The sequence below is a fragment of the Erithacus rubecula genome, assembly GCF_903797595.1.
Source record: "Erithacus rubecula genome assembly, chromosome: 1".
Lineage (NCBI taxonomy): Eukaryota > Metazoa > Chordata > Aves > Passeriformes > Muscicapidae > Erithacus > Erithacus rubecula.
This window is the reverse complement of record NC_136658.1, coordinates 86,592,448-86,620,093: the sequence shown is the minus strand read 5'-3', so window position 1 is coordinate 86,620,093 and position 27,646 is coordinate 86,592,448. Positions and strand designations below refer to the sequence as shown.

The window sequence follows — 27,646 nt, the reverse complement described above, 5'->3', positions numbered from 1 at the left end:
GGCTGCTGAGTACAAGGGTCCACAACTCTCAGGTTGGGTGTCTTATAAATATGCCCCCAAAAGAGACATTTTTACTCTTTCTCTTCCAATTATTAGTTTTGTCCCAGAGTGAGATGAGTGTTGCCTTAAAGGTTTTCAGAACAGATATGAAAACAAGGTATTTGTGCTATGAATGGCTCCAAAAATTTCTTCATAGGTACTGCTGCCTAAAAGATTTGAAAACTATTAACATGTTATCTCAATTGATTAGAGCTTGGTGCTAAATAATACCAGTGTTGCAAGCTTAAACCCCATATGGGCCGCTCGCTTAAGAGTTGACTCAGTGGTCCTTGTGGGTGCCCTCTAACTCAGAATATTCAGTGATTTCAGTTTACTCAGCCTATGCCACCTACTTTTATTCCACATCAGATCATGTATTTCCATCATGCTGTGGACAGCTGTTTGAGGACTATCAATCCAGCAGGATCTGAAGATTTGCAATAGCCCTGTGTATTCTGATTAAATTGCAGACATTTTTGCTCCTTCTGTCTAGTTTTGATAGCTCCAGACAAGTCTAAATGTGTGATGTGTCCTTATTTTGGAGCTTGCTGTACCTCTGCCACCAATTATAGATGTACCAACTCAAGATACTCCAACTCACACAGGAATTTCAAGAAACTTTTTGGATCTATGTACTGCAAAATTTGTTGATTGCAATTTAGGACTAAAAAGCTTTGCTTTGACTGATCTAGTTGGAATAATCATTGAATCATAGAATGGTGTGGGTTGGAAAGGACCTTAAAGCTCCTGTAGTCCCAACCCTGCTGCCATGGGCAGGGACACCTCCCTGCCAGGCTACTTAGGGCACTGTGCAACCCGGCTTGGACCACTGCCGGGGATGGGCATCCACAATCTCCCTGGGCCTATTCCAGTGCCTCACTATCCTCACAGTAAGTTTCTTGCTAACATCTAGCCTTGTTTGTACTCACTCTCCGTTGTCCCATCACAGCAGCTCCTGCTGAAGCCAGGCGCAAAGGCCCGGCGGTGTAATTTGGAAGAGCTCTCGCTGCCGTGTGGCCTCGGGCTGGGGCTCACCTGCATTGCCGAAGTGCAGGCACTGCCTGTTAATTATCACAGAACCGCCCTTCCAGGTACAGGACTTCTTGTCTTACACAAGTAATGATAAATGGCCTTCTTTGCCCCACTGCTTTCTCCTCAGACTTTGGCTGCCTCTCAGACCCTGCATCCAAATATTGTGAATAACACACCCCTCGGTGTGTCCGCCCTACGGGCCGCTCTGAGGCCGGGGTGACGAGGCACCCATGAGCTTAGGGCGAGGCCATGCGGGGAGGGCAATGGGCACGTTTCTGACCCTTCTGCCGGCACCGGCACGGTGGGATCCCGGCGGGGTTCCAGCAGGGACACGGAGGGATCCGCCGCTCCCGCCAGCCCTGCGGCCGTTCCGTTCTCGCGAGGTTTCCGCCGGGCTGCGGGCGCGGCGGCTCCGAGCGCTCGGAGCGGGAGGCGGGGCCGGGGCCGGGCCGGCGGCTCCACACGCGGCTCATGGACGCTCCGCTGCTGCAGGAGTCGCCGTGCCGCGACACGGACGCTCCGCCGAACCTGCCACCGAACCCGCCGTCCCCGCTGCCGCCGCCGCTTCACCCGGCGCCGGGGAAACAGCGGGAGGAGAAGAAAACGGCGCTGAGCAAAGTGAGGGGGCGCGAGCGCGGCGCGGGGGCGGCTCCGGTGGGAGACGGGAGAGGATGGATCGGGAGGGAGGCTGCAGTGAGGAGACAGACCGAGCCTGATCGCAGGGGGTTCGTGTGTTTATAACGGGTGTTTCTTCATCTTTAGAATGGGGGTGGTTCATTCCCTGGAGTATTGGGAGACCCCCAGCGTCAGTGCTGCAAATCATTTCACCTTTAATTGTGAAGTAAAGGCTGGCCATTGCTGTGGCAAAGCAGCCTCTGTCAAGGGCAAGAGCGTATCTCTCTTCTCCGTCTTTATTCTAGCACCTTTCAAATAGCAGGCTATAACAGGTTGGCCAGGGATGTCGCGGAGTCTCCCTGGCTGGAGACATTCAGAACCCCCCGGGCACGTTCCTGCTCTAGGTGCCTCTGCCTTGGCAGGGGGTGGACCAGAGATCCCTCCCAGCCTGACAGTTCTGTGAGTCCCTGAGTATACTGTGACATTTGATTTATTCGCGGTTTTCTTTTAATTGGAAAGCTGAAGCACTGAAAATGACTGTAACTCAGAGCTCAGTAAAGTTAAACTCAGATATTAAAGTACTCAGAAATTAAAAGAGATTGCCTGAAGCTTGATGGCCATTTTACTGCTTTGTGCGCTGGTGTCATTCAGCCAGAGGTTTCTACACAGTTTCCTGGCCTTTATTATTGGGCAGTTTAGCTGAGTGGGATGGGTTGACTCTGGTAGCTGACCTCCAGCCAGGTGCTCTTGCACTCCTCTCAGCAGGACCCAGGAAGAAGGTGTGATGGAAAAAACAAAGTGTCATTGCAGGAAAAACTGGCACAGCTGAGGGAGCACTTCATGGCGGCTTCTTACAGCTTTCTCACAAAGGAGAATGGAGAGGCAGACACTGATAATTTCTCTCTGGTGTCCAATGACAAGATGTGAAGGAATGGCATGAAGCTGTGTCTGGGGAGGTTTAGGTTGCATATAGAAAAAGATTCTTCACCCAGAGGGTGGTTGGAACCAGGCTCCCTGGGAACATGGCCTGCACCAAGCCTGACAGAGTTCAAGAAGCACTTGGCCAGTGCCCTCAGGCACACGCTGTGACTCTTGGGGCAGGGCCAGGAGTGGAACTTCAGTGGTCCTTGTGGGGCCCTTCTAACTCGGGATGCAGTATGGTTCTAACATGGAGAGAATTCATTTACTTAATGGCTAATTTAAAATTAGAGAAGACTGTTGAGAAAAAAGAGATTGCAACTGAAACACTTTCCCACCTCCTCTCTTCCTTTCCAGGCTCACCCTCCTCTGCCTGGAAGCACTGCAGAAGGATGAGGAATGGGGGTTGTAGGCAGGACATAACAGCTCCTCTCTGCTGCTCCTTCTTTCTCATACTCCTCCCCTCCTCTGGCATGGGGACCTGACATGGGACACAATGAGATACAATGCTTCATTAAGTGCTGCAGGAGTGGCCCTCCCACACGCTGCATTTGTTCATGACCTGCTGCAGCATGAGTCTCCTTCATGGGCTGCAGGCCTGATAACCCTGATCCAGTGTGGGCTCCCCTGCACAGGCTGCAGGACCCTTCAGGGCATCTCCACTGGCTGTGGCATGGGGTCCCCCATGGCTGCAGGTGGATATCTGCTCCACTGTGGCCTGTGGGGGAACCACATTGTGTCACTGTGATCTTGTTCAAGGGACTCTGCTTTGGCACTTGGAGCACCTCCTCCTGTCATTCTCCTTTCCTTTTTGCCTGCAGGGCTGTGTCTTAAACTTTTTTACCCTTACTCCTCTGTCTCACCTCCTGCTGTGCTGCCTTTCCTGTCCATTCTTAAATACCTTTCCAGAGTCACCAGCCCTTGGCTTAAGGGGCTCAGCTGTGCCCTGGTGTGGACCCATTGGAGCTGGCTGCACTCAGTGCTGCCCTGAAACCCCTGCCAGGAGCAGCTGGACAGAGACTATTACACTAAAATACTGCTGTAACAAACTTCAAAGCTAGTTTAAGTAATTTTTTAGAGATACTTTAATATTTTTATGTAATCAATATCTGTTTCTTAGGTTGATAATTAAATTGTGGTGGTTCTCAGGCTGTTTGTCAGAATATGTCATCCTACATTTTTAAAACAATTGCAGAAACTGAGTCAGAGAATTTGTGTCACCTGTTTCTACAGTATTTAGATAAAATGTAAATCTCTGTATCTTTTTATATATACAGGTGGTTATTCGAAGGCTGCCTCCTTGTCTAACCAAGGAGCAACTGGAGGAACAGCTGCATCCTCTACCTGCCCATGATTATTTTGAGTTTTGCACTGCTGATCCCAGGTGAGGATGAGCTGTTTCTGTAGGTTTTCAGGTGCTGAAAACCTAATCAAGGTATGTGGAACATTGCAAATCACATGTTTTTCTCCTTTTTTTTTTTTTTTTTTTGTTTTTTTTTTTTTGTTTGTTTGTTTTTTTTGTTGAGTTACTGTTGTGGCCTGCCTCAGAAGGTTCTTGTTACTAGATCCCTTGGGGCACATTAGTGTGAAACAACATGGAATGATCAGTATTTGTAAATAAAGAATGGAGGGTTTATTATAGAACAACTTGGTTGCAAAGGGAAACAGACATGGAGCTGTTTTGGTGGTTATTATCTGTAGTAATACAACATGAAAGCATTGCAATATGAAAGTGCAGCCACATCACACAAGGAAACAAACAAGGGGAAAGAAACAAAGAGGAAGAAAGAGCAAGAGTGTGAAGCACAAAAGAAACAAAAACAAAGTAAAAGAGTGTGAGGATCTCACTACCCATTGGTCCTGCCATAAGACTTGGTTGCTGCACAATCTTGGATCCAGATCTGGCAGGATGAGTGGGGGGGAAGTCCCAACTAAGTGGTGGGGAGAAGATGGCAGAACACACCATCTCTTGGGTTTCTGTTCACTCAGGTTCAGGTGAGTGTAAATCAGGTACCTCCTGAGGAGCAGGGAGCTTGATGTGAGAGTGTGGATCAGGGGACACCTTCTAAGACAGCACAGCTGCGCAGCGCTGTCCAGTCACTTGTGCCCCATTATGTCCCATGGGAGATGAACACACTCTGAACACACAAGAATTCTCTGGCATTTCCCTCGGGGAGGAAGGGGAGCCCCACAGCCCAGTGGTTTGGGCAAGGAAGCACAACTTAGCATGACAAGGGGCACAGTCCTCTCCACAGGATCCAGCTCCTAACTCACTCACAGCCCATCATTCACCCTGTGCCTTATCAGATCAGAGGTTTAGCCACTACACAACTAAAAGCTTACCTACTCCATCTCAACCAAGCACCCTGGCATCTCCACAAAAGGGGGAAGGTTTTGATTCATTGTCCCCTAACAGTTCAACCTACTTATTGAAATATTTCTGAAAGCTGGCTTAGTATGCAGAGGCCATGGCATTCCTGCTCTTTTCCTTTACTCTGTATGTTTTAAAATGGATTTTTTTTTATATGAATAGGGCATAATGTAGTTTGAAACCCTGATGTTTCTTTTAACCTTAATTGGTGAACTGTTATAGCCTGCTTAATTAGCTATGAGCAAGATTCAGACTGAGGCAAACAATCACAGAATGTTTTTATGAGTTCCATCTGAGTTTAGTTTCTTTGTTTACCTGCATGGATTTTTATGTGCTTCATACAATTTTTAAAATAATCTAGTTTTATTCATTGTTGTCTCATGCAAAAGTAAAAAAGAAGAAATATTGGTTGATTTAAATTAAATCTGAATTGCTGGTGTAGTTACGTAATTTACTCAGCATCACAGTGGTAAAATGCAATTTCCTCTTGAATAAATCAGTTTCCAGAAGAGAAACAAAACACCATGTATGCTCAATCTTCATGTGTTCTGAAGTATAAGATCCATCTTGTCATATCTTAGTGTGTGGTGAATCAACTCTCCACTGGCTTCAGATTCTTTCCACTGACTACAGAGGGATCCCAGCTCTATTGCTGACCAAATTTTGAAGTTAGGGGTTCTCTCAGAGTCAGTTTCACAATCAAGAAGAAATAAATATTTGTTTAGAGAAATGATAACAGTTTGTGACCTATGTAGTTGCACGTAAGTGCAGCAACATAACAGTATGCGCTTTAACTTTTCTGTTAAAACCGCAAAGGATGAAGTGAGGAAAGAGAATTTATTCTGATTGCAAGTCTTTGTGGTGCCTTACATTGCTCTTCTGAACTTTGTCATCTGTTTGCAAATGGGCCTCTTTAAGGCTTCTGTCCCAGCTGTTCATTTGATATGGGGAAAATAACAAAGGCAAACCAAAAATTTGAAGAAGAGTGTCAGTTCTCACTCTGTTTAGATGTACAAATGCCAATTCATAGTTTAAAAATATTCAATTTTAATTTTTCAGAAAAGTTTGCATAAGAATTTAGGGAGCCAGCCTCTTTAGAAAAGAGAAGGCACTGACAACAGTTGCATACACAAAGTTTCATTTTCTTTCCTATGCAATGAAGTTTGGATTACCCAAAAATCTTGCTGTTCACTCCTTTAATTGCATCTCTGGCAAGTTACCAATGAAAGATACTGTTTTTCCTCTCAGGCTATTATTTGTCATGTCATTCTCTTCTGCCTTCACAAATCTAAACTCATTAAAAAACAAATAATTTTGGTTTTGGGTTGGATTTTTCAACATTAAGTGTTTTGTACTTGCTCCTTTTCTTCGTCATCCTGCTTTTCAAAAAGTTTTTTTTCAGACAAAAGGTATATTTTTTCAGGAATGGTTTATCAGCTTTGTATGGCTACAGCTTCTTTCATCAAACTACACAGCTTACATGGACATTTCACTACCATTCTGCAGTGTTGGTTTGGCTGATTATTTGTCTTTTGACTGGCTTAAGATCACCTTGCCTCTTTTGTCCTCTTTGTTCAAATGCTGACACATACCCATGTATATCTCTTTATGAGTCATCTCTTTACATTACCCACTCAGGAATATACAATAAGCTTTTAGAAAGTAAAAATTAAATCAAGATTTATCTCAGTCTTTTCTTACCCAGCAGAGAACATTTTTTGAGTATAAAACATTGTATTGCCATATTCTGTCATGTTATGGATAGTTCACAAGATTTCAGCAAACTCTGTGCATGTGTCTTCATGAACTCTACAGGAAAATCTACGGGACAAGGTGGGCATGTTTTCTCTGTCTTTCACTGAATAGCTTTTTTCTAGATCCTGTACCACGTGCATAGTGGCAAGCAATCCAGAGAATTCAATGACAATAAAAACCTGTGAAGATGAAATGTCATGTCATCCAATGAGAAGGATTTGAAGAAGCTACTCAGTGAAGAGGATCTGTTTGTTGGAAAGGGAAAGGGTCATAGAGATGCTTTAATGCAGAAGCAGACAAGTTTCCTTAAGAGCTATAACATCTCAGTTTAACATGCCCTGTGTAACTACCTCATAGAAGTTTCTATAAGCTCAGTCAGATTTTAGAACTTGTTAGAAATTCATGTCACAAATGATGGATGTTGGAAATGGGTCAGGAGCAGTTAGACAAATACTTATTAGACTAATATTTATCTATGAAAACCTATTAAACACAAGGTACAAGTTTGGTATTACAAGGTTACTAGGCTGCAGATACTTGCAGTTATGAACTGGGTGAAGTATTTGTACATTTTCCCCTTTTTAATAAATTTTCTCTTGACATTCTTTATTAACTGCTGTTGGTAAGAGCACTAGAGAAATATAACTGTAGCTGTTCCTACATTTTTATTTCCAAGATAATTCATCCTAGAGGACAAAACAAAGATATGCATATCAGCTCTAGTTTCTCTTTTTTTGTAATGTTCATAATATCCTTGTAAGTGTATCTTTAAGTTTACAGTGTCCCATTATAAGCAATTTCAAATTTCATGTGATTAACGTATTTTTCAGTTACATCCATTTCAGTAAAATCCTTTCAGAAAGTGACTTGTGTTTCGTTCATTTTTCAGATTCATCTGATTCACTGCATTACATTCATTTTCTCTTGCATATTAACATCAAAATGCCAACAAAACTGTTAATAGATTATAATAAAGACTCTGCCTTCTTGACAGACTGTTGTGTAATCAGACTTCAGATATTTACTAGTTTTTCCAGATAGTCTTTCCTTTTTGTTTGCTTGTAAAGATTTTTGAGGAAACCTGAAGATTTGACTAATCACTAGTCAGGTGATTGATCTCAGGCCCTTTAGGGTTTGGTAATCTCTCTGAACTGGCACAGAGTGCTGAGTGCCAGAAATTGTTGATAGTTTTGTGAGGTTATAAAAAGAAACAAATCTGAACACAAATTTTGCTTGCATGAAAGCAGTTCAAATAGTCAATGCCGTGCCATGTATCACAGAGAGTGATAAAACTCTTCCCAAGAGCACTCCTCCTTTTCCCTCCATAACTTCTTCCCAGCTTTGTGCTCAGGATGATTGTAGGTAAGCAGCATTAATGCTGTAGGATGTAGGTTTGCACCCAGGAAGTGCAGCACTGAAGGGGCAGTGCTTTGAGAGAGCCACCACTACTCTGTTCTGGGTGAAATAATTGACAGGCTTTGATTGACACAACTCTAGTGTTTCTACTTTCTCTGGCAGGCAAACTGCTCATTTATAGCTGTAAAAATGAAAAACCAAGTTTATTTGAAATTGTACCAGTTCCAGTCATTATATGAATGACCACAGAAGATTACAAGAATGAAGGCCAGGGGATTTTAGCTTGACATCACAATGTCAATGAGTTGTCAATTACTGTGTGAATGGTGGAGGAGTTATTTGGCTCTCTGAAATATAGTTGTAGAGCTCTCTAAACATGTAAGTATGTATTTTATAAATGCCCACCATGATTCATAAGTTGATAAGTATTTTACTAAGATGAGATTACTGGTTTTATAGTTTATATGTTGCTGTTTAGACTGTAAATAACTATTTAAAATTGCATTCCTGTATATCAATCTTTTTACACAGTTGTGTTAAAAGGTACTTTGTGGAAGGAGTCAGCATTTAGAATGTGTTTGTTATTAAAGTTGCTCGAAAAATACAGACTTAAAGAGATTATAGATTAAGTGTTACAGAAATAAATGTACCCTGAATGATTGATTACTCTTGAATGCAGAGAAAAAGGAAAAAAGAAACTGTGCTGGAATGAATAAATGTGTACACTCAGACTCATCTGGGTTATTTCCATAGAGATTGTTCCAAGAGCCGACATGTGCAGTGCATCTGTCCAAAACATTATACGTATGGAAAGCAGCACTATAGACAGCAAACATATGGCAAAATGGAACCAGCTCTCTCATGATAAAACTGAATGTCAGATCCTGAATGAAATCTGTGGTGATAGATACTTGAAAAAAGGAGGAGACAGAGAGTTCACTGGCCCTTCTGTAGGACTCAGCTGGAAGACAAAATCCTGAAGAGTAAAGAGTATTTTAGCCAGTAACTGCTGAATACTAAGTACAAAAGTCAAGCACATGTTTATTCCTAGGAGGGGTTGTTAGCCTCAAAGGGCCTGTAGCCCTGTGAAGCCCTGTGCATTCTTTGCTGCATGACCACACTGTTGAGTTCTGAATGGATAGGTAAAGATGTAATCCAGGGTGGGGAGTAGCTGCTGGAAATCAGGTGTCTGAAACCTAGAGTAAAAGTGATACATATATATACAGGCCAATGCTAAGTATTTCAAATTTGCTAGGTTTAGTTGGCTTCCCACCTAGAATGTTAATTTTACTCACTTTTTAAGGCACACTACACACTTTGCTGGGTAAGAAGCCTAAGACAAGAGTTTGAAATACACAACTGGGTGGGTTTTGTGCACTAAGCATTCTGATAGCTAACTCACATGCATATGAGAACCAGCTCTTGTAGAAGCTCCATCAGAGAAGGAACTTCCACCAGCTAAGCATTGTCGCAGCTGTTTCTGCAACCTTCTACCCTGATACATAGCAACAGTAATGGACAGACAGTGCTGTGTTACTGTGCTCAATCAATATCCTGCTGTGCTCAACCGTGTGTTTATATTGTGTGTTTCTGCTGGTGCGTGTGAAGTTCTTGGAGATGTTAGTAATGTATAGCAACAACACTAGATCCCATACTTGCAAGGTAAATTCTAAATCTGTTTTGCAGAGTTCTGTTTATACAGACTCAGTTCTTTCTTACTAATAAGTGCTTAATAACCATACCAAATGTTCTTCAGTTTTCAAAGATAATCACTCTGTTAAAGCTGAAAAAGCTAGAAAAAATATTACACTGACGAAAAGATGATGTAGCGAAAGAGATGCCATTGATATACCAGATAAAGGAAGCAAGGAAGGAAGCCTTTGTATTTTCATTTCTGTTTCACAACATGTCCAACCATAAGGTTCTAAGTTCCTATAGGTAAAAAATTCCAACTGTATGATGTAGCTGCTTGCTGTGCACTGAGACAGAGAAGTGCCACGGTAATGTAGAAGTAGACCCTTGTCCAAGTAACCTTCTTTAATCTACAGAAACTTTACAAAAGTATTTTACAAAAGCTGAAGATGGAAAGAACAGTGAAGTAGTTACTTAGAGACTAAAACTCAGTTTCTCAATCTCAGATAATAATAACTGGAATGAAAAATAATGCTCTCTCAAGATTGTCTGATGAGTATTTAGTGCTTCAAGTGTACGATCATATCAATCTAATGTCAGGCCTCATTTAATTTAAACTCAAAGCACATGAAACATAAGTGCTGTTGATATGACAGAAATGGAAGTTTCCTTCTTCATTGGACCCCCAGTTATCTGAAATTTCTTTACTGTTGTAGCCATTAGGCTGCATAGAGACATTGCTTACAATACAGCCACAATAAAATTCCCTCCTTTACTTACACATTTTAAAATACCTCTTTTAACTCTGTGTAATCATGGAAAGCATTATATTTTGTCTTCTTTGAAATCAATGAGAAGAAATCTATCTTTTTCTATCTTTGCATCTTGGTGGTAACTCTACAGCCATGCTATAGGATAAGGCCATACCTTAGCAGGCATTTTTGCAGTTACCCACTTAGAGTTCATGCAATGCTGTTCCTATCCTAGAATATTAAAGTATACTGGGTATATATGGATAAAATGGCTCTTCCCCTCTTCCTTGGAAATAGTTTTTTCTCTTCAAACTGTAGAAACACTTCATAGCTGGTATTTGCAAAGCATCTAAATGAAAAAAAAGCCCTCTAGGTTGTTTTAGTTTTTTAACTTTTCTTCTGGCTACAGGATCAAATATAAAATTGGTGGGTGTACAAAATTATCGGTTATTGACAGCACTGCTCTTTATGGTCTCCTCCTGACACTAAGTGGAATCCATATTAGATGCATGTTTTAATAAGAAAAAATTACTTGGGAGCAGTGTTGCTTTGAGCTGCCACATGTGTGGATCCTACAATCTAATCCGTATTTTTGCTTTCTCACTCATTGTGAAATCTGATTTTGAAAGAGCTGTGGGATTGAAATACTATTGTAGCTCTGTGTGTTTATTGTCTCCTGGTGTCAGTGGTAAGTTGGTCTGAAGACAAACCATAGGTGACAATGGAATTATAGGTATTTTAAAGATATGGGCTTGTGTTAAGATTAATTGAAAAACCTGATGTAATATGTAGCTATCATTAAGTCAGTTTAAGAGAAACTGACTTATATATAACAGCTGTAGGAGTTTAAAGCATGTACATGCCATGACTCACCATAACTTAGCTGATGGGTTCTAATTCATTAAATTACCTCAGTTTCATCGTGGTTGTGGTGTGCCAGGCCTGAGGTTTTTATCAGGCACATTAAATATTTATCCATGGAGTGGATCTATGCCAATAAATTCTTAAAGAATCAGAATTATTTTAAGTACTGCTTCTTTTGCTAGAAATGTTTTGGATTTTCACAGCAGCTATTGGTCACAACTAGACATTGCATGTACATTGATAACACATGGATATCCAATGGAGTTTACTTATTTGTGTATAATTCAGTGGATTATAGTACCAACTATTAAGTTTTTTATTCTTTGTTAAAGGTGGAAATGTATTTATATATAGTAACAGCCTGGAAACTGTCCCTTCGCTGCAATCTTTTACTTAACCTTTTCTGTTTCAATGACACAAGACTGTTCTTAGTATGCCCAAGAAGTTCTCCAAAAGCACTGCTGTTATTTATATATCTTAAATTGGGAAATATTAAAGTTTTGATCCATCACAACTAGAAATGCATGCCCTGCAATATAGGGGGACAAAATAAATTGAAAATATTTTTGTCAGTTCAGAATAAATTTCATGGTTGCATACAGAACTCTGATGTTCCGTTGCTTTTTGTCACATACATATAATTAGATATGCATATTTAAATATGAAAGCTGCTTAAGGTCAAAGTTTCTCAAAGAAGATGAGAATTGCAATGTGATCCTTCTGGTTTTATGTTTTCCATAGCCCTGAAAAGAATAATAAGTAAAAGAAAATAAAATTGTTTCTTGTTGCAGCCTTTATCCTCATCTCTACTCAAGAGCATACATTAACTTTAGAAATCCTGAGGACATCCTTCTTTTTAGAGATCGCTTTGATGGCTATGTCTTCATTGATAATAAAGGTTGGACTATTTGTAAGATATTTAATGTGTGTATATACATATCTCATTTTAGAGCATCAATTTTATTCCTTTTTGCTAGTTATGCCATTATTTCCTCACTACACAGTTGATGACATAAAAATATGTTAACATTTCTCACTTAAAATAAAGTGCAAAATACATTTATCCATGCAGTCTTGCTTGTCTGTGTGGTGTGCATGCTTTATGTGCATTCTGGTACTTTAGGCAATGTACTATCAAGATCATACCAAGAAAATTACCTTGTGCAAGTTTCAAAATGCATTACAATGATAACTGAACACATTGTGAGCATGGATTTTTGCATTTTCAGTGTGCCACTTACTCCTGTTTGGAAAAAGCAAGAGGAAACCTTCAACATTTTGGTTGCCCAATTTTAAGATGTGCAAAGATTGAATTTTTAGGGCCTTTGCAGACAACTTGAGTTCCGAAAACAAGAATGGCAAAGCAGATTGCTAGTTTTAAAATGTTCGGTCTGCAAATGTTTGTCTAACAGTAAAGAAAAAGTCTAATGCAAGTGTGGATAAATCCAGGTCTCCTGCAGGAGTATGAAACTGCCATCAATAAGAAGTGGTTTAGCAGAACTTTAGCAGTTCCTTGCCTCGTTTGGCATACCTCCTGTTAAAACTTGCATAACTTATGTAAAATAGACATAGATTTGTGGCTCTTTTGGACAGACATTTTCTATTCTGTACACTCAGTGTAGCAGAGATCCTGTGAAAAGTAGTCCTGCCCACTCATACTAGAAACTGATCTCTAAAGAAGCTATCAAACTAATGAATTCCTCTTCAGCATTTCCTACCTGAGATGTTTTATTTGCTTCTAATGTCCTTCATATTTCAATGATTTTTATAGAGATGTAAAACAGCACATTCCTAGCAGTGTACATTTCCCAGGTTTAAAATTCTGGGTGTTTTAAGATTAAAAACTAGAAAGAAGTTATTTTTATGATTCTGCTAACATTTAGCTGAAATTCAGCACATTCTTCAATATTATGCTGGACTAAATCCAGAATGCTCTGCAAAACTGAACTTGGACACAGTTGGCCTGTTTGACATGATTGCTTGTACAATTAAATAACACCAGGTTTGATCAGAAGTGCTCTCTGGTGAGGTTTGTGGCAGCATTGCATTATGAGCTTAAAACTGAAACAAGGATTAGCAGGTTCAATAAGGTTAACAAATGTCCTAGCAGGCAGAAGACAAGTTTTCTGTGGACTTGAGCAAAGTGTCATCTTGAACCTGCTGCAAGTGGAAACCAAGTGAAATCAAAACCCCACACACAGTTCTGACTCCAGTCTAAAGAAGAAGTCAGTGTTTAAGGCACAACTCAAAGCAGAGAATCCCTGCCAGTAAAAACAAGCAGGATTTGCACAGTCCATCATAAACAGAGAAGTTTCACCCAATTTCACACAATACATGCTGAATTTTACAGCTGTGGTTCTGAAAGGAGATACTTTGTTGTTTGATTGCATATTACACATTAATTATTTATTTTTTAGGCTTTTAGGCAACAAATCCTTAGAAAAGCAACTCAGCAGTTTCAGATTGGTTTCCCAATAGTACTTAATCACTTGTCAGACTGAGATTCGTGATACTTTTCTTCAATATCTGTGAATAAAAAGGGAGCTATAAATAATAATGCAAGAATTTTATTTTGCAACAGTAGTCATCCTCATTTTCACAGTCTTGTCAGCATATCCAAATAAAAGGTAATTTTTATTTTTTTTTTTAGAATTTAAAATACCTCTACATGTAACTTTTCATTAGAAGTTTAGGAGTGAATTGTAGAAACATTTACTTTTGTTTTCACAAAAGACTTCCCAACACATGTTCAAGAGTTTTGAAAATCTTACTTGAAGGTAGGGAATGTTTCTCCCCCTCAAAAATTTAAGAATTTAATTTTTTTAAGGTTTGGAATATCCTGCAGTGGTTGAGTTTGCTCCATTCCAGAAGATTTCAAAAAAGAAGCTGAAGAAGAAAGATGCCAAAGCTGGGAGCATTGAAGATGGTAAACATCTTTTCTTCACATCACAGTGGAAAATTTCTGTTATGCATTGCCAAGTGTTAACATAATTCAAAAATTTTTCTTCACAGATCCAGAATATAGGAAATTTTTAGAGAATTATTGTGCTGATGAAGACAAGATCTGTGCCAATCCTGAGATTCTTTTGGGAGAGATTGAGGCCAAAACAAGGGAACTCATTGGTCTGTTTTCTTGATTTTTTTTATTATTGAAAATATTCAATATCTTACTTTTATACCTTTATGATATTACCTGCAAGAGCTGACCTGTTCAGTTTAACAGATTTATATTACCACAGTTAAATATTCATTTTCTAGGCGAGTAGTAGCAGTAAACCTTTAAGTCTCTATGCATGAAATCCCTTGGGTTCACTTGAACTTTTGCATGCACACACACTGGCTTCAGAAATAGACCCTTAGTAATTCTGAATACTTACAGATGTATTAGAAGATGGAAGATTTATTTTCAAAATACAAAATAGCTGAATACTTAACCATTGATCCCTGATATTAGCTGCTTTTATTAAGAAACAGGAAATTATGTCTCTGTTCTCACAGTCAAGATTCTGGAAAAGCTCTGAAAGTAAGGCAAAACCTTGTTTTCTGTATGCATGCAGCATGACTTCTACAGTCCTGGGGGAAATTTTAAATGAAGTGAGCACTGAAATCTTCAATGCTATATGCAGTTTTCAGGGTGATGTGGAATTTTGATGTATCTTCAAGTGATAACATGCAGAATACTTAGTCTTTCTCTGAGTGTGAAAATTGAGTAGGCAAAAAATAGTGACCTTTGCTGTTATTTCTTTACAGTGAATAAGTGGCCATATCTTATGATTAAAACCATAGAATCCAGTAATTTAGGTTGGAAACTTGCTGTTCAAGAACATCAAGTACAACCATTAAGCCAGCAGTGCCAAGTCCACCACTAAACCATGCCCCCAAATGCCACAATCTTTTAAATACCTCCAGGGACAGCAACTCCACCATTTCCCTGGGCAACCTGTTCCAATGCTTGACAGTCTTTTGTGAATAAATTTTTCTTAGTATCCAATATAAATCTGCTCAGTTGCATCTTGAGGCCATTTCCCCTTTCCTGTCACATTACTGCTGAGTTGTCTGGAGAGATTTGGAACTCTACTAATTTAGGGGAAGTGGAAATGGACATTTAGATAATTCTGTTATCAATAAAACTTAGTTGTTGTTGTTTTAGATAGGGAAGTCACCCAATTATTTTTATTTACCCCAAATCTTCCATGGTATTTGACAGCAGAGTAAAGGCAGTTTGCAATTTACAAAAAGTTCATGGTTTCAAGAAGATTTCATTAACTTAAAAATATTCTATCAGTGAAGATGTTTAACTGATTAATCTTGAGAGTTACAGATTTCTGAGTTAACAATATTAACTGAAAGCAGCTTTACATTAAGACTTCTAGTGTTTCATTTCTGTTAAATCAGAGGAAATCAAACTAGTTGCTTTATTTTTCCTGCTATTCAAAGCTGTGGCCATTGCTAACAATAAAAAAACAAAGATATTTTCAGGAGGTAGCACGTGTATAGCAAAATTATGTAATGGTTTCACTGTGTCCAGTTTCAAAGGTGCTACTCCTACTGATGTCAATGAAGGATGTGCCCAAGACTTTGCTGGCAGAATTGAGCCTCACATGTTCAGCATTTCTCCATGTAAAGTTACTGCAAACCAACATGTTTTCTGCATCATGCCAGATGCATTGGCTGATCAGTTTCCATGTGTCAGAGAGATATGAAAGAGATTTTCTCTGTAGCAAGATTGGTTGGTTTGTAGACAGCAAGATAAAATGTAAAGTTTTGCTGACACAGCTCTTCATTTAGTAATTTATTTTCTTTTAAAGATTCTTAAACGTTTTAAGAAATTGCTTTTAGGTTTGAACTTGCAGTGAGGCCCATAAATAAGATGAGTAAGATTCAAGTTTGATAAACATTGTTTTTTTCCACTCCTCTTTTGGTAGTACTCATCACACTGCTTCTCTCCCTTGAACTTCAAGTTATAATTTCTCATTAAACCTCTTGCACTACAGTCTTAGTCATGACTAGGGTCAAGTTCTGAACTCTCTGTGCAGCTTATCCTTTCCCCAGACCTTCCAGTTACAATTTGTGATCTCTTTCAGCAGGTAAAGGTGCCCAGAGGCAGCCGCTGCAGGGGAACTTAGGGGAGGAGAGAGAGGCAAAATTCAGATCTGAGGGACTGAAAGGGGGCTCTGGGGACTTAAAATTTGTCAAAAATGATGGGCAGGTGGGGAGGATGGGGAGGCATGGAAAATCTAGGGATAGAGGGAGGAAAATATCAAATGAACAATCTTTATTGGTTGTTGATTCCTACCACTGATATTTGCTAAAAAGAAAGAGTGAATCCTGTCAGCCTTCCCATTTATAACTGTGTAACAAAGTTTTGTTATTAATGAATGGATTGCCTCTCATTCATTAGATGAATTAGATTTTAGCCATGTCAAATTTCTTGAAAACATTTTTAATTTTTTTTTTTCTTTCAAATTTTGTCATGTATTTCAATAGGGAATGTTTTTCTGTGGTTTGACAGAGAATCCAATATGTAACTAGAGCAATTTCAAGTAGTAAACATTTTCTATTCTGGGACATCTAAAACTGACAAAATATGTTGTAACTACTCACAGCTGTAAGTACAGGCTGAATTGAAATCTGAGTTCAGTACTGACAGTCATGAATAAAGAATTTGATAAGGAACATGATAAAGAATTTGATGATGTTCTCCAAGTTTTTGTAGAATTGGGGGATGGTTCAGGCAGGTGACTTGACTTAAGGGCGTGGAGACAGCTCTGTAGTAAAAGAATGACTGTGTGATCCAGTAGATGAGACCTTTTATTAGCAACTTGGGAAGCCAGAGTTTTATTGGATGTGCTGATACTTTGCACTGTAACCTGGGACAAACTGCTTATCTCTTATTCCTCCCGTTGTCCCATGGAAAGGTGAATACCAAATGTCAGGTAAATGAAAATGTTATATGAGACTGAAAATGTTTCCTTCATGATATACTTTGAAAACTGGGATTGAAAAGTGCTATGTGAGTTTACAGTAATGTGGGCTATGTATGTACAACAATATAGCTACTTTTTATGTACAAAGGTAAAAAATAGGAATAGATTCTGAAAACATTTATTTTTTTGTTGAAATAACCTTTCAATGAGCAAGAGAGAAAAGCCATTCTCTTGAACTGAAAGGATATGATCTTTAATTAAACATCAAATAATCGAGCAACATACTTTTGTTGCTTCTAATGCTAACAGCAAAAAAGCAATGAAGTGTTTCTAAAGCAGAATTATGGGAATGCCTTCAGAAATACATGAAGCAAATAGGTTTATCAATGATTTAGCTCCCTTTTAGATAAAGCTAGAAAAAGGGGGTTAATACTACAGTAAAGAAATGAGTACATTTTAGGAGTTGAACACTATATCACAAATTTTTTGTGTTTTAGCTAGAAGAACAACACCTCTTTTGGAATATATTAAAAATAGAAAATTAGAAAAGCAGGTACGTTCAGACTTTTGCCTGAAGTTCCACATTTATGTTTCATATGGTTTTCTGTTGGACAAGTTACAATTAATTATTCTTGAACTCTTCAGAGAATACGAGAAGAGAAAAGAGAAGAACGAAGGCGGAGAGAATTGGAGAAGAAGCGTTTGCGGGAGGAAGAGAAAAGGAAGCGCAGAGGAGAAGAAAGACGTAAAAGAAAAGAAGTGGAGAAGCAAAAGAAGATTTCTGAAAAAGAAATAAGGATCAAGGTAACTGAGATCAATGAAAAAAAATATTCTTCTTATGAAGTTATCCAGAAGTTCTTTGGTATCTCAGTGTTTATTTAGTGTACAATAACACAGTGTGGTGACACCTAACCAGTTTTGACTGGAAGGGAAAGTAATGTAGGGCTTTGACAAAGTGTTATTTGAAAGTATGACTGATGGCCTTACCTACCATGATGTGCTGGTGCAGATAACTCAGCTATCTTCATACAGCTCTGCTGCACTCTGTGTCAGTGTTACCTGACAGAATCAAATTGTTCTGTGCCAGCCTGTTGGAAGATTATTGTGAGTTTGATCCCCATATGGGACATTCACTTAAGAGCTGGACTTGATGATCCTTGTGGGCCTCTTCTAAGAATATTCTGTGATTCTGTGTTTCTGTGAAACATAGCTTTAACACTTTGTCATGCAAATCTTCATATGGCCATGTGTGCAGAGACACATATTTATGTTTATGCTCAGATGTATTTTAATTGTATGCATTAGCCAAGTTAAAGCAAAGTCTTACTAATTTCAGGTTACAATCAACAATCTGAATGGATTTTAAGGACATCACTTAGGCGGGTGTATCTTGTACTATGAAGTCAGACCATATAAAACCATCTTATGTGCATAAGATGAAATAGATAAAACAGTTCATCTGAACCAAATTTTCTGTTATTGGAAAGGCTTTTTATTTGGTGTAAGAGTCTGTAGCATAAAGCAAGAACACATAGATTTGACTCAAGATTTAGTGGTGGTGGTAAGCCACAGAACTGTGGACATCTTTCCTCATTTCTTCTTGGAAAAGAGTTTTCTTCACCTTAAGGTATAAAAATAGTAAATTCTGAAGCTGAATTACATGTTTTTATATCTGGGCATTAAAAAAATACTAGAAATTCATAAGAAAATGTACTTAATCCTTAAGATACATTATCTAGAATTACTTGTCAAAAGAACCCCAGTGTTTATGATATATCTGTGGTGATATGACCCTGAAAGCTGTTTCTGTCTCTGAAAGAAAAGGGAAATATTACCTGAGAGAAACATTATAGAAGTTTCAATACTGGAGAAGAATAACCTGTGCTCATTTCAGAAATCAAATGGTGGAATGGAAAGACTGAGATGTTCTGCCGAGAATTGATACGTTAGGGTAATAATTTGAGACAGTTCTTCTGTAAAGATTATGGCTTTAATACTATACACTGCTGAAACCCTGTGTGGGTTGCTATGAAAGGAACAGACTTCTTGAAAATCCTAATCTTCAAGGTAAAAATGTAATGACTTATTTTCTGCTAATATTTGTATCAGGATGTACTAAGCACCTACTTCTACATGCCTGTCTATCTCAAGTAATTCATGTGTGACACACATTTTATATATAATATTTGAAGGAGTGAAGTATTAATCCTGCTTTCTTTGTAGTATTGTAGAGGTTCTGCTTCTTATTTTATGGGCAATGACATTGAGCTCTGTTACATGATTTCTAAGAAACCATAGACCATAATAATGTCTTTATATTTATAACTCAGGAAAGAAGAGTAGGTAAGTGCTCTGAGAAGAATAGGTAAGTGCTTTTTCCAGTATTCTCAGCGTATTTGAAAGTGTGCAGTTGAATGCCTGTTAATGACTGTCATTCCTTAGCAAATGTAAACCGCCCTTTTAAAATAACTTTAAATTTCATACTTTGTAAAATACATTTGTAGCATATGAGGAAGATACCTCTAATCTTAGCAGATTACGGATGTATTTAGTACTTGTTAAAATGTCTGTACAGTAGAGGAGAATAATTTTGCATCATAATATGAACAAATATCTCTTAGCTTCTCAAGAAGCCTGAAAAAGGAGATGAGCTGGCCAGTGAAAAGCACAAAGAAAAAGGTGAAGAAGCTGACATTGAGGAAAACAAATGGGATAAATCACCTGGATCTGGGAGCATAAAATCCAAATCTTTGGAGAGTTCACTGAAAGAACTTAAGGAAAGGTAAGTAATATTTATCCTTTTGTCTCTAATTTAGGTCTTAAATGCTTTCATTGCAAGCCTTAAATATAAGTGGTGCATTGACAAGATGTTCTGTCATCAAAGAACCAATTTCATTCTGTTGTGAACAAATCTCTCCCTGTTGTTTTGGTAAAAGGTGTTTTGTAACAATTTACTGACATGGTGGCAGTATTAGTGGATGCAATTTATTATTGGTGAAATGCTATGAAATCACAGGTTGGAAGGATTTCTGCATGAAAATTCAAGTCATTCAAGTCATTTTGTTGTCATTTCACCTGTTCCCCATCAAGAGCTCAGGTAAGGTTGTTCTTCTATTACACATCAAAGACTAAATTGGCCACAATGCCATACTTTTCCTTCACACATGGGTTGGCTGCAATAAACACGTAATTGTGTTAGGTAAGTGGAACAATGACAAAATAGTGAAGGAGTGAATGAAAGCCTCCTGATACATACATGCAATAGGCTATTTCTATCTCCCACTGCCTTTTGTGTTACATTTGCAATGGTAGGAACAAGAGGTATAGCTCAGTTCTATTACTGCTGTAGCCTGGAAATGCCTCATGTTACAAGTGTTTCTAGCAGTTGGTTCTCTTTCTTGTCCTTTGGCACATGAGTCCCATTGCAAGCAGGATTTACCCATAAGATATATAAGATAAATAACTAAGAAAAATATGTATGTTCTGAATGTTCCTGAAAACTTCCATGTCTTGCTGAAATTGAAAATATTCAGTAACTTCTTTGTGGATGGTCTTCAAGAAAGGAAACAGAACAGACTCTACAGAAACACCTGCAGGGGCAAATCAGTTGTTTGCTACTCATAGAACCTTTCAGGTTGGAATGGACCTTTAAGAACATCGAGTCCGACTGCTAACCCCGCACTACCAAACTGTAAACTGTATTTTTAAGTGCCATATCTACATGTCTTTTAAGCACCTCCAGAGATGCTGACCCCACTACTTCCCTGGCTTTTTATGGATTAAATTTTTGGTAGTGCCATGTAACTTTGTTTGCTATTGGTCCTGTAAGTTTAATAAGGCATTAATGTAGATTTTGCTCATGTAAAACAGAATCTGTTTGTCTGCACAGGTGCAGTAAGCATTACCTTGTGTTTCCAAGTGCTGATTTCATCTTGATTTTTAGTGGGTAGGTAGCAAGCTATGAGCTATTTCAGCTGACTTGAGATTTGAAGCTGAAACTATGTTGTCACCAACTCAGAAATTGGTAGTAAGCTGTAACTGCTGACTCTACATTCAGGAGATTGAATTGCCTGTTTGAAACCATATCAGAGGCTTTGTAGCAATAGCTTCCTACCACAAATCAAAATCTGGTGCATAAGTCATGTGGTCAAATGTAACTACACCAAACAGAAATGTGCTCCCATTCCCTTTACTTCCATTCATTTCTGGTTTCTCTGACAGTGTAACTTTGTCTTCTACCTATACTCTGAAATTTCTTATCTTGCCATTTCCACTCTTGTCTGCCTGTTCACTGTGACTGAATTTTAGGAATCTACTTTAACCACTCTTTGAACAGTATGAGTTTTTATCCCTGCTATCTGCCTGCCTTTGGACACAGCACTTCCTCCCCAAAAGCAATAGACAAGGGGAGAGACAAGTTCCAGGCAATACTACAACAACAAGTTCAGATGGTGTCTTTGGCTTTTTGGAAGGTCATGCCCTGGGCCATGCTAGGGCTTGGAGTTAGGTTCTAGAATAGCATAATAAACGTGAAACAAAGCAACTTACAGCCACATACCCCTTAGGAGCTAACTTAGTATTTTCTATAAATGTATCCATGCTACAGGTACAGGATCTGTGTAATTGTGGTTGGTTCAGATGTCTGTGACAGCTGGGATGTTGCTTCCACTTGGTGAATGTGTTATGCTGACATAAGCTCAGTCTTGCAAAATGCTGAATAACCTACTCTCATTCATGTTCTGCTCTGACTTTCAGCTCTTCCTGAGATGGGAACCCTCTTTTGACAGCCTCACTAATGCCCAAGTTCATGACAGATGCTAACAATTTTCACATTTTTGTTATATGGGCAAAAAAGTTATATATATAGATACACTTTTATTTGTATTAAATAATTCTATATTGAGAAGCATATCACTCTTTAATCACTACACCATAAAAAATCTATCCTCTATCTGCAGTTTCCCAAATATGAGGAGATTATCAAAAGTAACTTGCTATTTCAATTTTAAGTATTTATGCATATGTAATAAAAAGAAACTGCCTGTATTTGTTCTTTCTGAAGTTCAATCTATTTTGTAATCTTTCTTCATTATTTGCAGTTTGGCCGTATGAGGGAAAAATGCATTTGCTTAACTGGAACAATGAAGTGAATAAGAGAGCTAAGAATTTTATTTGACAAGCAGCAAAATGTTGCCAATGGTCTTTATAATATAAATCATTTACAGCATAGCAGAAATTAAGTATCATGTTGTGGTAAGGTAATGGTCTTTGCCAAAATGAAATGTACAAAGGCAGGCTAGGTTACTTGGAGACACAATAAACAAAAGCCTGGAACATATGTATTTATTTTCACAAGCATCTTCTTCAAGTTATGATGTCAGTAAATAATTTTTGTTGTAGAGTCATAAAATTTACAAGTTGATACATGTTACCTGCACAATTCCTTCAGATCCTGAATGTTCCTATTCAAGGGAATACTTGCATGCGTGACTCACCTCAACAGCAGGCTACAAGAGCTAATAGTGTAGCATGTGTTTATGTGAAGGGTATTGGGGAACTATTGATAGGATTTCAAAGAGGGATAAAAGGTGAAGAATGGGCCTTCCACAACAGTTGCAAAAAGCTTGGTAAAGCTTTCTCTGCCATTTTGAACTGAATGCATGGTCAAGGGCTGGACATACATGTGTGAAACACTCAACATAAAATACCTTTGAAATGAGAAGAAAACACCCTTGCCGTATTACTTATCTACACACTTCTGAAATCAAAGGAAGGCTTTGACTTGTACCTTTGTGTAGTTCCTTTTTACTGTTAATTGCTTGGATTTTCTTTCTTTTTATACATACTCATAGGTCACAAAATGATAGTGACAAAGAGCAAAGAGATTTGGAGAGAAGATTTCGAGAAAAAGAACCTGAAAGACAAAGGTATCGATTGGATGATGGCAGAAAGCATAGAACTCATTATGAGTTTGACAAGTTTATGAGAAGGAATGAAGAAGAGCTGAAATGGGGGAAAGGATACAACCAAGACAGAGGAAAGAAAGGGAACTACAACTACAGCTTCACTGTGGAGGCAGTAGACAAACTGGGTAAAGAGGACAAGTGTGATGACATGGCATCCAAAAAGGAGCGCATAAGAAATAAGGTTCTTTTATTCATTTAGGATAATCTTTCATTAGTTAAACATGGTTCAAGATCACAGGTTTTAACTTCTGCAAATTCAGCATAAAGATGCTTTTTCAAAAGAATTCTTTATCTCCTTTTCAGTAAAACTGAGATTTCTTTCTGGGTTGTTGTCAAAGGACACATCAATTAAAATAAGTTAAGGTTACAGGCTAATTCATATTTACAGTATATAGAAGACTTTCTGTCTTCATTTCAACCCTGTCATTTTAAGAATACTATTCTTGGAAGCCTTACATTTTATAAGTGTATTAAAATCATTACACTTCTGATCTGTAATGAAAAAACTGTGGCATGTTAGTCTTTTAAAAATGTACTTCCATTACTCTCATAAAATAATTATATTATGGATTTGCCAGGCATTGCTTGGTAGAGCAACAATAAGGACTTAAATAAATATCTAATTCAAAGAGCATAAATGTATGGATTCTTCAGTATTGCATACCTGCCAATATGAAAAGGCTGCTATTTCATCAGGATAAATTTATCTTCATAGCTGTTGTCAGGAAAAGAGCAGATGCAAAACCTGATACAGATGGGCCTGTATCAGGGTGTGTAGTAGAGCTGTCCCTTATTGTCTCCCAGAGATCTGGGTATCATTTTTCTCAGGCTGGCTGATTTCACCGATGTCTTTTCGGAGTCTTTTCAGGATGTGGCTCCTTGTCAGCCCCATTCTCTCTCTCGCTCTCTCTCCCTCTCTCTGTCGTGATCCTAGATTTTCCACAAAAGATGAGCAAAACACTGTTAGCATAGAATTTATTCTGCATGTGAAACTCAGGCAAGTGCCTGATCTGTACTGTGGGCTACAGCTGACTGGTCACATGCAGAGTGAGTCTGCATGGAGTGTGCAGGGAACAAGTTCAGGTGGACTCACTGTGCATGTCAAGGAAATCATCTTGTGTAAACACAGAAAGCCTGATATGCCCAAGGAATTTTTTTGCAGAAGTCGGTTGGGCAGGATGGCTAAGATTTATCTGCATTTACACATTAGACACTTTCCTCATTGGTGGCTCTACATTTTTCTCTGTAACAGTCAGAAAAATGGCTTGTTCAGTAACTAGGAAGATGAGAAAAAAATTTTTTTTCTCATTCTTGCCATGCTTTTCTTGAAATCTGTTAAATTAATCTCCAGCCTTGGAACTGGCCTAGTTTTACAACTTTGGTATAACGTTGACAATGCCAACACAAATTTTTAGTCAGAGATGGAACCTCTTTCTGAAGTTTGTGGGAATTAATTAGAAAATGGAAAATTCCCAGTGTAAGTAACATGATAGCTTTTATGAAAACTACAGGCTAGAGAGGCTATGGTAGGAAAAGTCATTTGGACCCTTTTCATAAGTTTTCTAATAAACTGTCTGCTTGCCAGAGGATCTACTTTTATGCAGCTATTTGGGATATAGAAAGGTGTGTTAGGCATTTAATACCACACTGCAAAACACTAACTAGAATGATCTAGTCATGAGGCTCAGTAGCGAATCTCGACATCTGTTCTAACGAGAAGGAGAAAAAAAGTGAATGAAAAAAAGACAAGTGGGTCAAAAAATATAGAGGAAAAAGAAAAGAAAAGAAGAAATGCATACTGAGAATAAGAAAAAAGAATGAAAGAACAAAAATCCAGAATTACTTCAAATTATGAAGGCAATTGAAAATTGGTATAGTTTGATGTAGGACAATTTCAGTGCACTGTCACTGTTTTTAAGTAGGCTACTGTCCACTAAGCTTAACACAAGATTGATCAAAAAGCTCAGGTATTGGTGAGCTTTTGGTTGCTTCATAACATATGACAGTAAAATACCCTTACCAGGAAAAGACTTTTTAACAGAGTTTCTGACTGGTGTGTTTTACTAATGAAATTTCAAAAATAAAGAGCTCTGAAGAGCTCCAGAGCATCACCATTTGCAGGCTTGAGGTGTCTTTTCTGTGTAAACTGGCTCCTTCTTCCATTTTCTCAGGATCAGAGCAGCATGTCTGTGATTGGGTCGCTCACAGAGCCTGCACATGCTCAAATTGTACTTACTTTGTTTATTATCAGTGGATGAATTCCCCTGCTCTCATACTCAGTATGGAAGGCAAGATGAAGTGGAGCAATAACTGTAATTTTATTTTGATCTGTATAATTCAAGTGTGCATTGCATGTTTAAACTCTGGAAGGTGATTGGGTAATGATTAATGATCAGTTGAGGATAATTTTCTAGCTGTTACCTGCTGAGCTGTTCTCTGCTCTGTCTTGGATTTTTATGCTTATATGTAATATTTGACATTCATCTGCAGAGTTGCAAGCACACAGGCTATTGTTGTTCTTAGTTGATGTTAGTGAAGGTAGCAATATTTCTTTTGTTTTACTTGTAATACCATGTTTGATAATTGTCTGCAGTATTTCTTCTTGTTTATGTCAAATGTATCATAGGATCTTTAATTTTTACAGCATTTTTCATTTATTCAAAATGTTTGACTCCCAAGAATAGTGTTATAAACAACACATATTGGATACTAGATATCGAATACCCAGTCAATTTTCATTACACCCCATTTTTTTCTGGTTCTTATGAAATGTAAAGTAATTTTACACAATATCTACTTTCTTCATAAAGATTCAAAACTTTAAAATTCCACATATGTGTCCCACATGGGTTTCTCAGAGTGCTAACCATTATCTCCTTCCTTCTAGGATCGTCCAGCCATGCAGTTGTACCAGCCAGGAGCTCGCATCCGAACACATATGGGACCTACAAGTAAAACCTATGACTGCAGTGGGAAATCCTTTGAAGATGCTCTTGATAAAAAGTATGAGGCAGATAATTCAACTGGAGCTAGTTCTGAAAAGACTGAAGAAGCAGAATAAAACAATCTGGGGGGAAAGGCTTGTGAAAAGGAGTGAATTTAAGATTTGGCGTCATCGCAAAAAATCCATTGGGCTATTTCACACCTCCACAGGCAATTGCATCAACAAAATAATAATAGCTCTGCCTCTTATTTTCTCTAAAATAAAGGGAAGAGTGACTGGAGATATATAAAACATCTTACAGCAAATGAATATTTTTGCTTATTTACAAGAAGCAGCTCAAGCACTCTTCGCCTAATTTAAAAGCAGTTAAAATATTTTATTAGATTTACCTTGAAATAGAAGACCCTGTAAACAATTTTAATGGAATATTTATATAAGACTTTACAGAAGTTGTGTCATCTTTTTGAGTCTAAAGAAATGAAATGTAAATTTGCATCAGTTTGAAATCTGAAGCACTTTACATGTATTTGGTGCATGACTTGAGGGTCCACAGGGCCCTTGCAGCAAATGGCAGGGTTGGGGGCTGCTGCAGTGTGTTCCAGTCAGACTCAGTGGGACCAGCCCTGGGACAAAGCTCTGGAGCCAGTGGTGTTTGCAGGATGAGGCCCACAGTTTGCACAGTTGTGAGGAATGTCCAGTGGTATCTGTACCTCATGGTGTTTACGTTGGTTTTCAATTAACCATAGTGTCAGATAAGTGTTAGTAAAGCTACAAGTATGTTGTTGGAGAGTTTGTCATTGTCTGAGCCACTTTTGCCTTTTATGTTTTAATAGATTCCTTGTGCTTAAAACAGAACACAGCTAATGCAAACATCAGCACATTAACAATAAATCTGGTTTTAGTTAATTAGCTGATTTTTACTGTTCTGACACTGACTTTTGGACAAAAAAAAGGTGGTTGTACAGTGCTGACTTTTTATATGCTAATGTTTCATATAAGTTGCAGTAACAGGATTTGGAAAATATAAGATACAGGAACATTCTGCAGTTTTATTTGTTAAAAAATTAAACACACATGAATGTCAATTGCAAGCGACCATTTTGTAAGATCTAGGCCAAATTCTGCCTTCCAAGGCAGACGTGTGTGTGTGTGTGTGTGTGTGTGTGTGTGTGTGTGTGTGTGTGTGTGTGTGTGTGTGTTTTCTGTTGGTTTCAATGATAGATGTGTGTTTATAAAAGGGCAGGATATGTAAATTTATCTTTCATGACTGAAAATTTCCCGGTTGTCTAAAACTGAGACCTGCTTTGTCTCAGTGTCTGAAGTTAAATAGTAAGATACTAATTTATTTTTACATCCTCTCTGAACATTTTATTATTAAGCATAACATCTAATTGTCCTAGACTGAAAATTATTTATTGTATTTTACCAGATATTAAGCATTAAATAGAATAAAAGCAAAAAAGATTTTGAGATGT

At 38.3% G+C, this 27,646-nt stretch overlaps 1 protein-coding gene across 7 annotated transcripts; it reads left to right on the top strand.

Moving 5' to 3' along the window:
- The first annotated feature begins 1,487 nt into the window (after positions 1 to 1,487).
- Positions 1,488 to 27,646, top strand: UPF3A (UPF3A regulator of nonsense mediated mRNA decay). Of its 7 annotated transcripts, none has more exons than XM_079310055.1 (11): positions 1,488 to 1,689; positions 3,882 to 3,988; positions 12,126 to 12,232; positions 14,162 to 14,260; positions 14,347 to 14,457; positions 17,759 to 17,814; positions 17,907 to 18,067; positions 19,286 to 19,328; positions 19,883 to 20,043; positions 23,114 to 23,188; positions 26,115 to 27,646. In XM_079310055.1, the coding sequence occupies exons 1-11, from the start codon at positions 1,543 to 1,545 to the stop codon at positions 26,458 to 26,460; spliced, it is 1,413 nt and encodes a 470-aa protein (XP_079166181.1). In that variant the 5' UTR covers positions 1,488 to 1,542; the 3' UTR covers positions 26,461 to 27,646. The 7 variants fall into 7 exon arrangements, with proteins under 7 accessions (XP_079166181.1, XP_079166184.1, XP_079166179.1 ...); XM_079310058.1 differs by having other exon boundaries at positions 23,114 to 23,352; XM_079310053.1 differs by having other exon boundaries at positions 23,114 to 23,408.

Excerpts from the sequence above, each read along its gene's own strand:
- UPF3A (XM_079310053.1), top strand. The coding sequence starts at position 1,543 with ATGGACGCTCCGCTGCTGCAGGAGTCGCCGTGCCGCGACACGGACGCT. Across the intron at positions 3,989-12,125 it reads TTTTGCACTGCTGATCCCAG|CCTTTATCCTCATCTCTACT; the intron begins GTGAGGATGAGC and ends TTCTTGTTGCAG. Across the intron at positions 18,068-19,285 it reads AAAGAAATAAGGATCAAGGT|TGCTATGAAAGGAACAGACT; the intron begins AACTGAGATCAA and ends CCCTGTGTGGGT.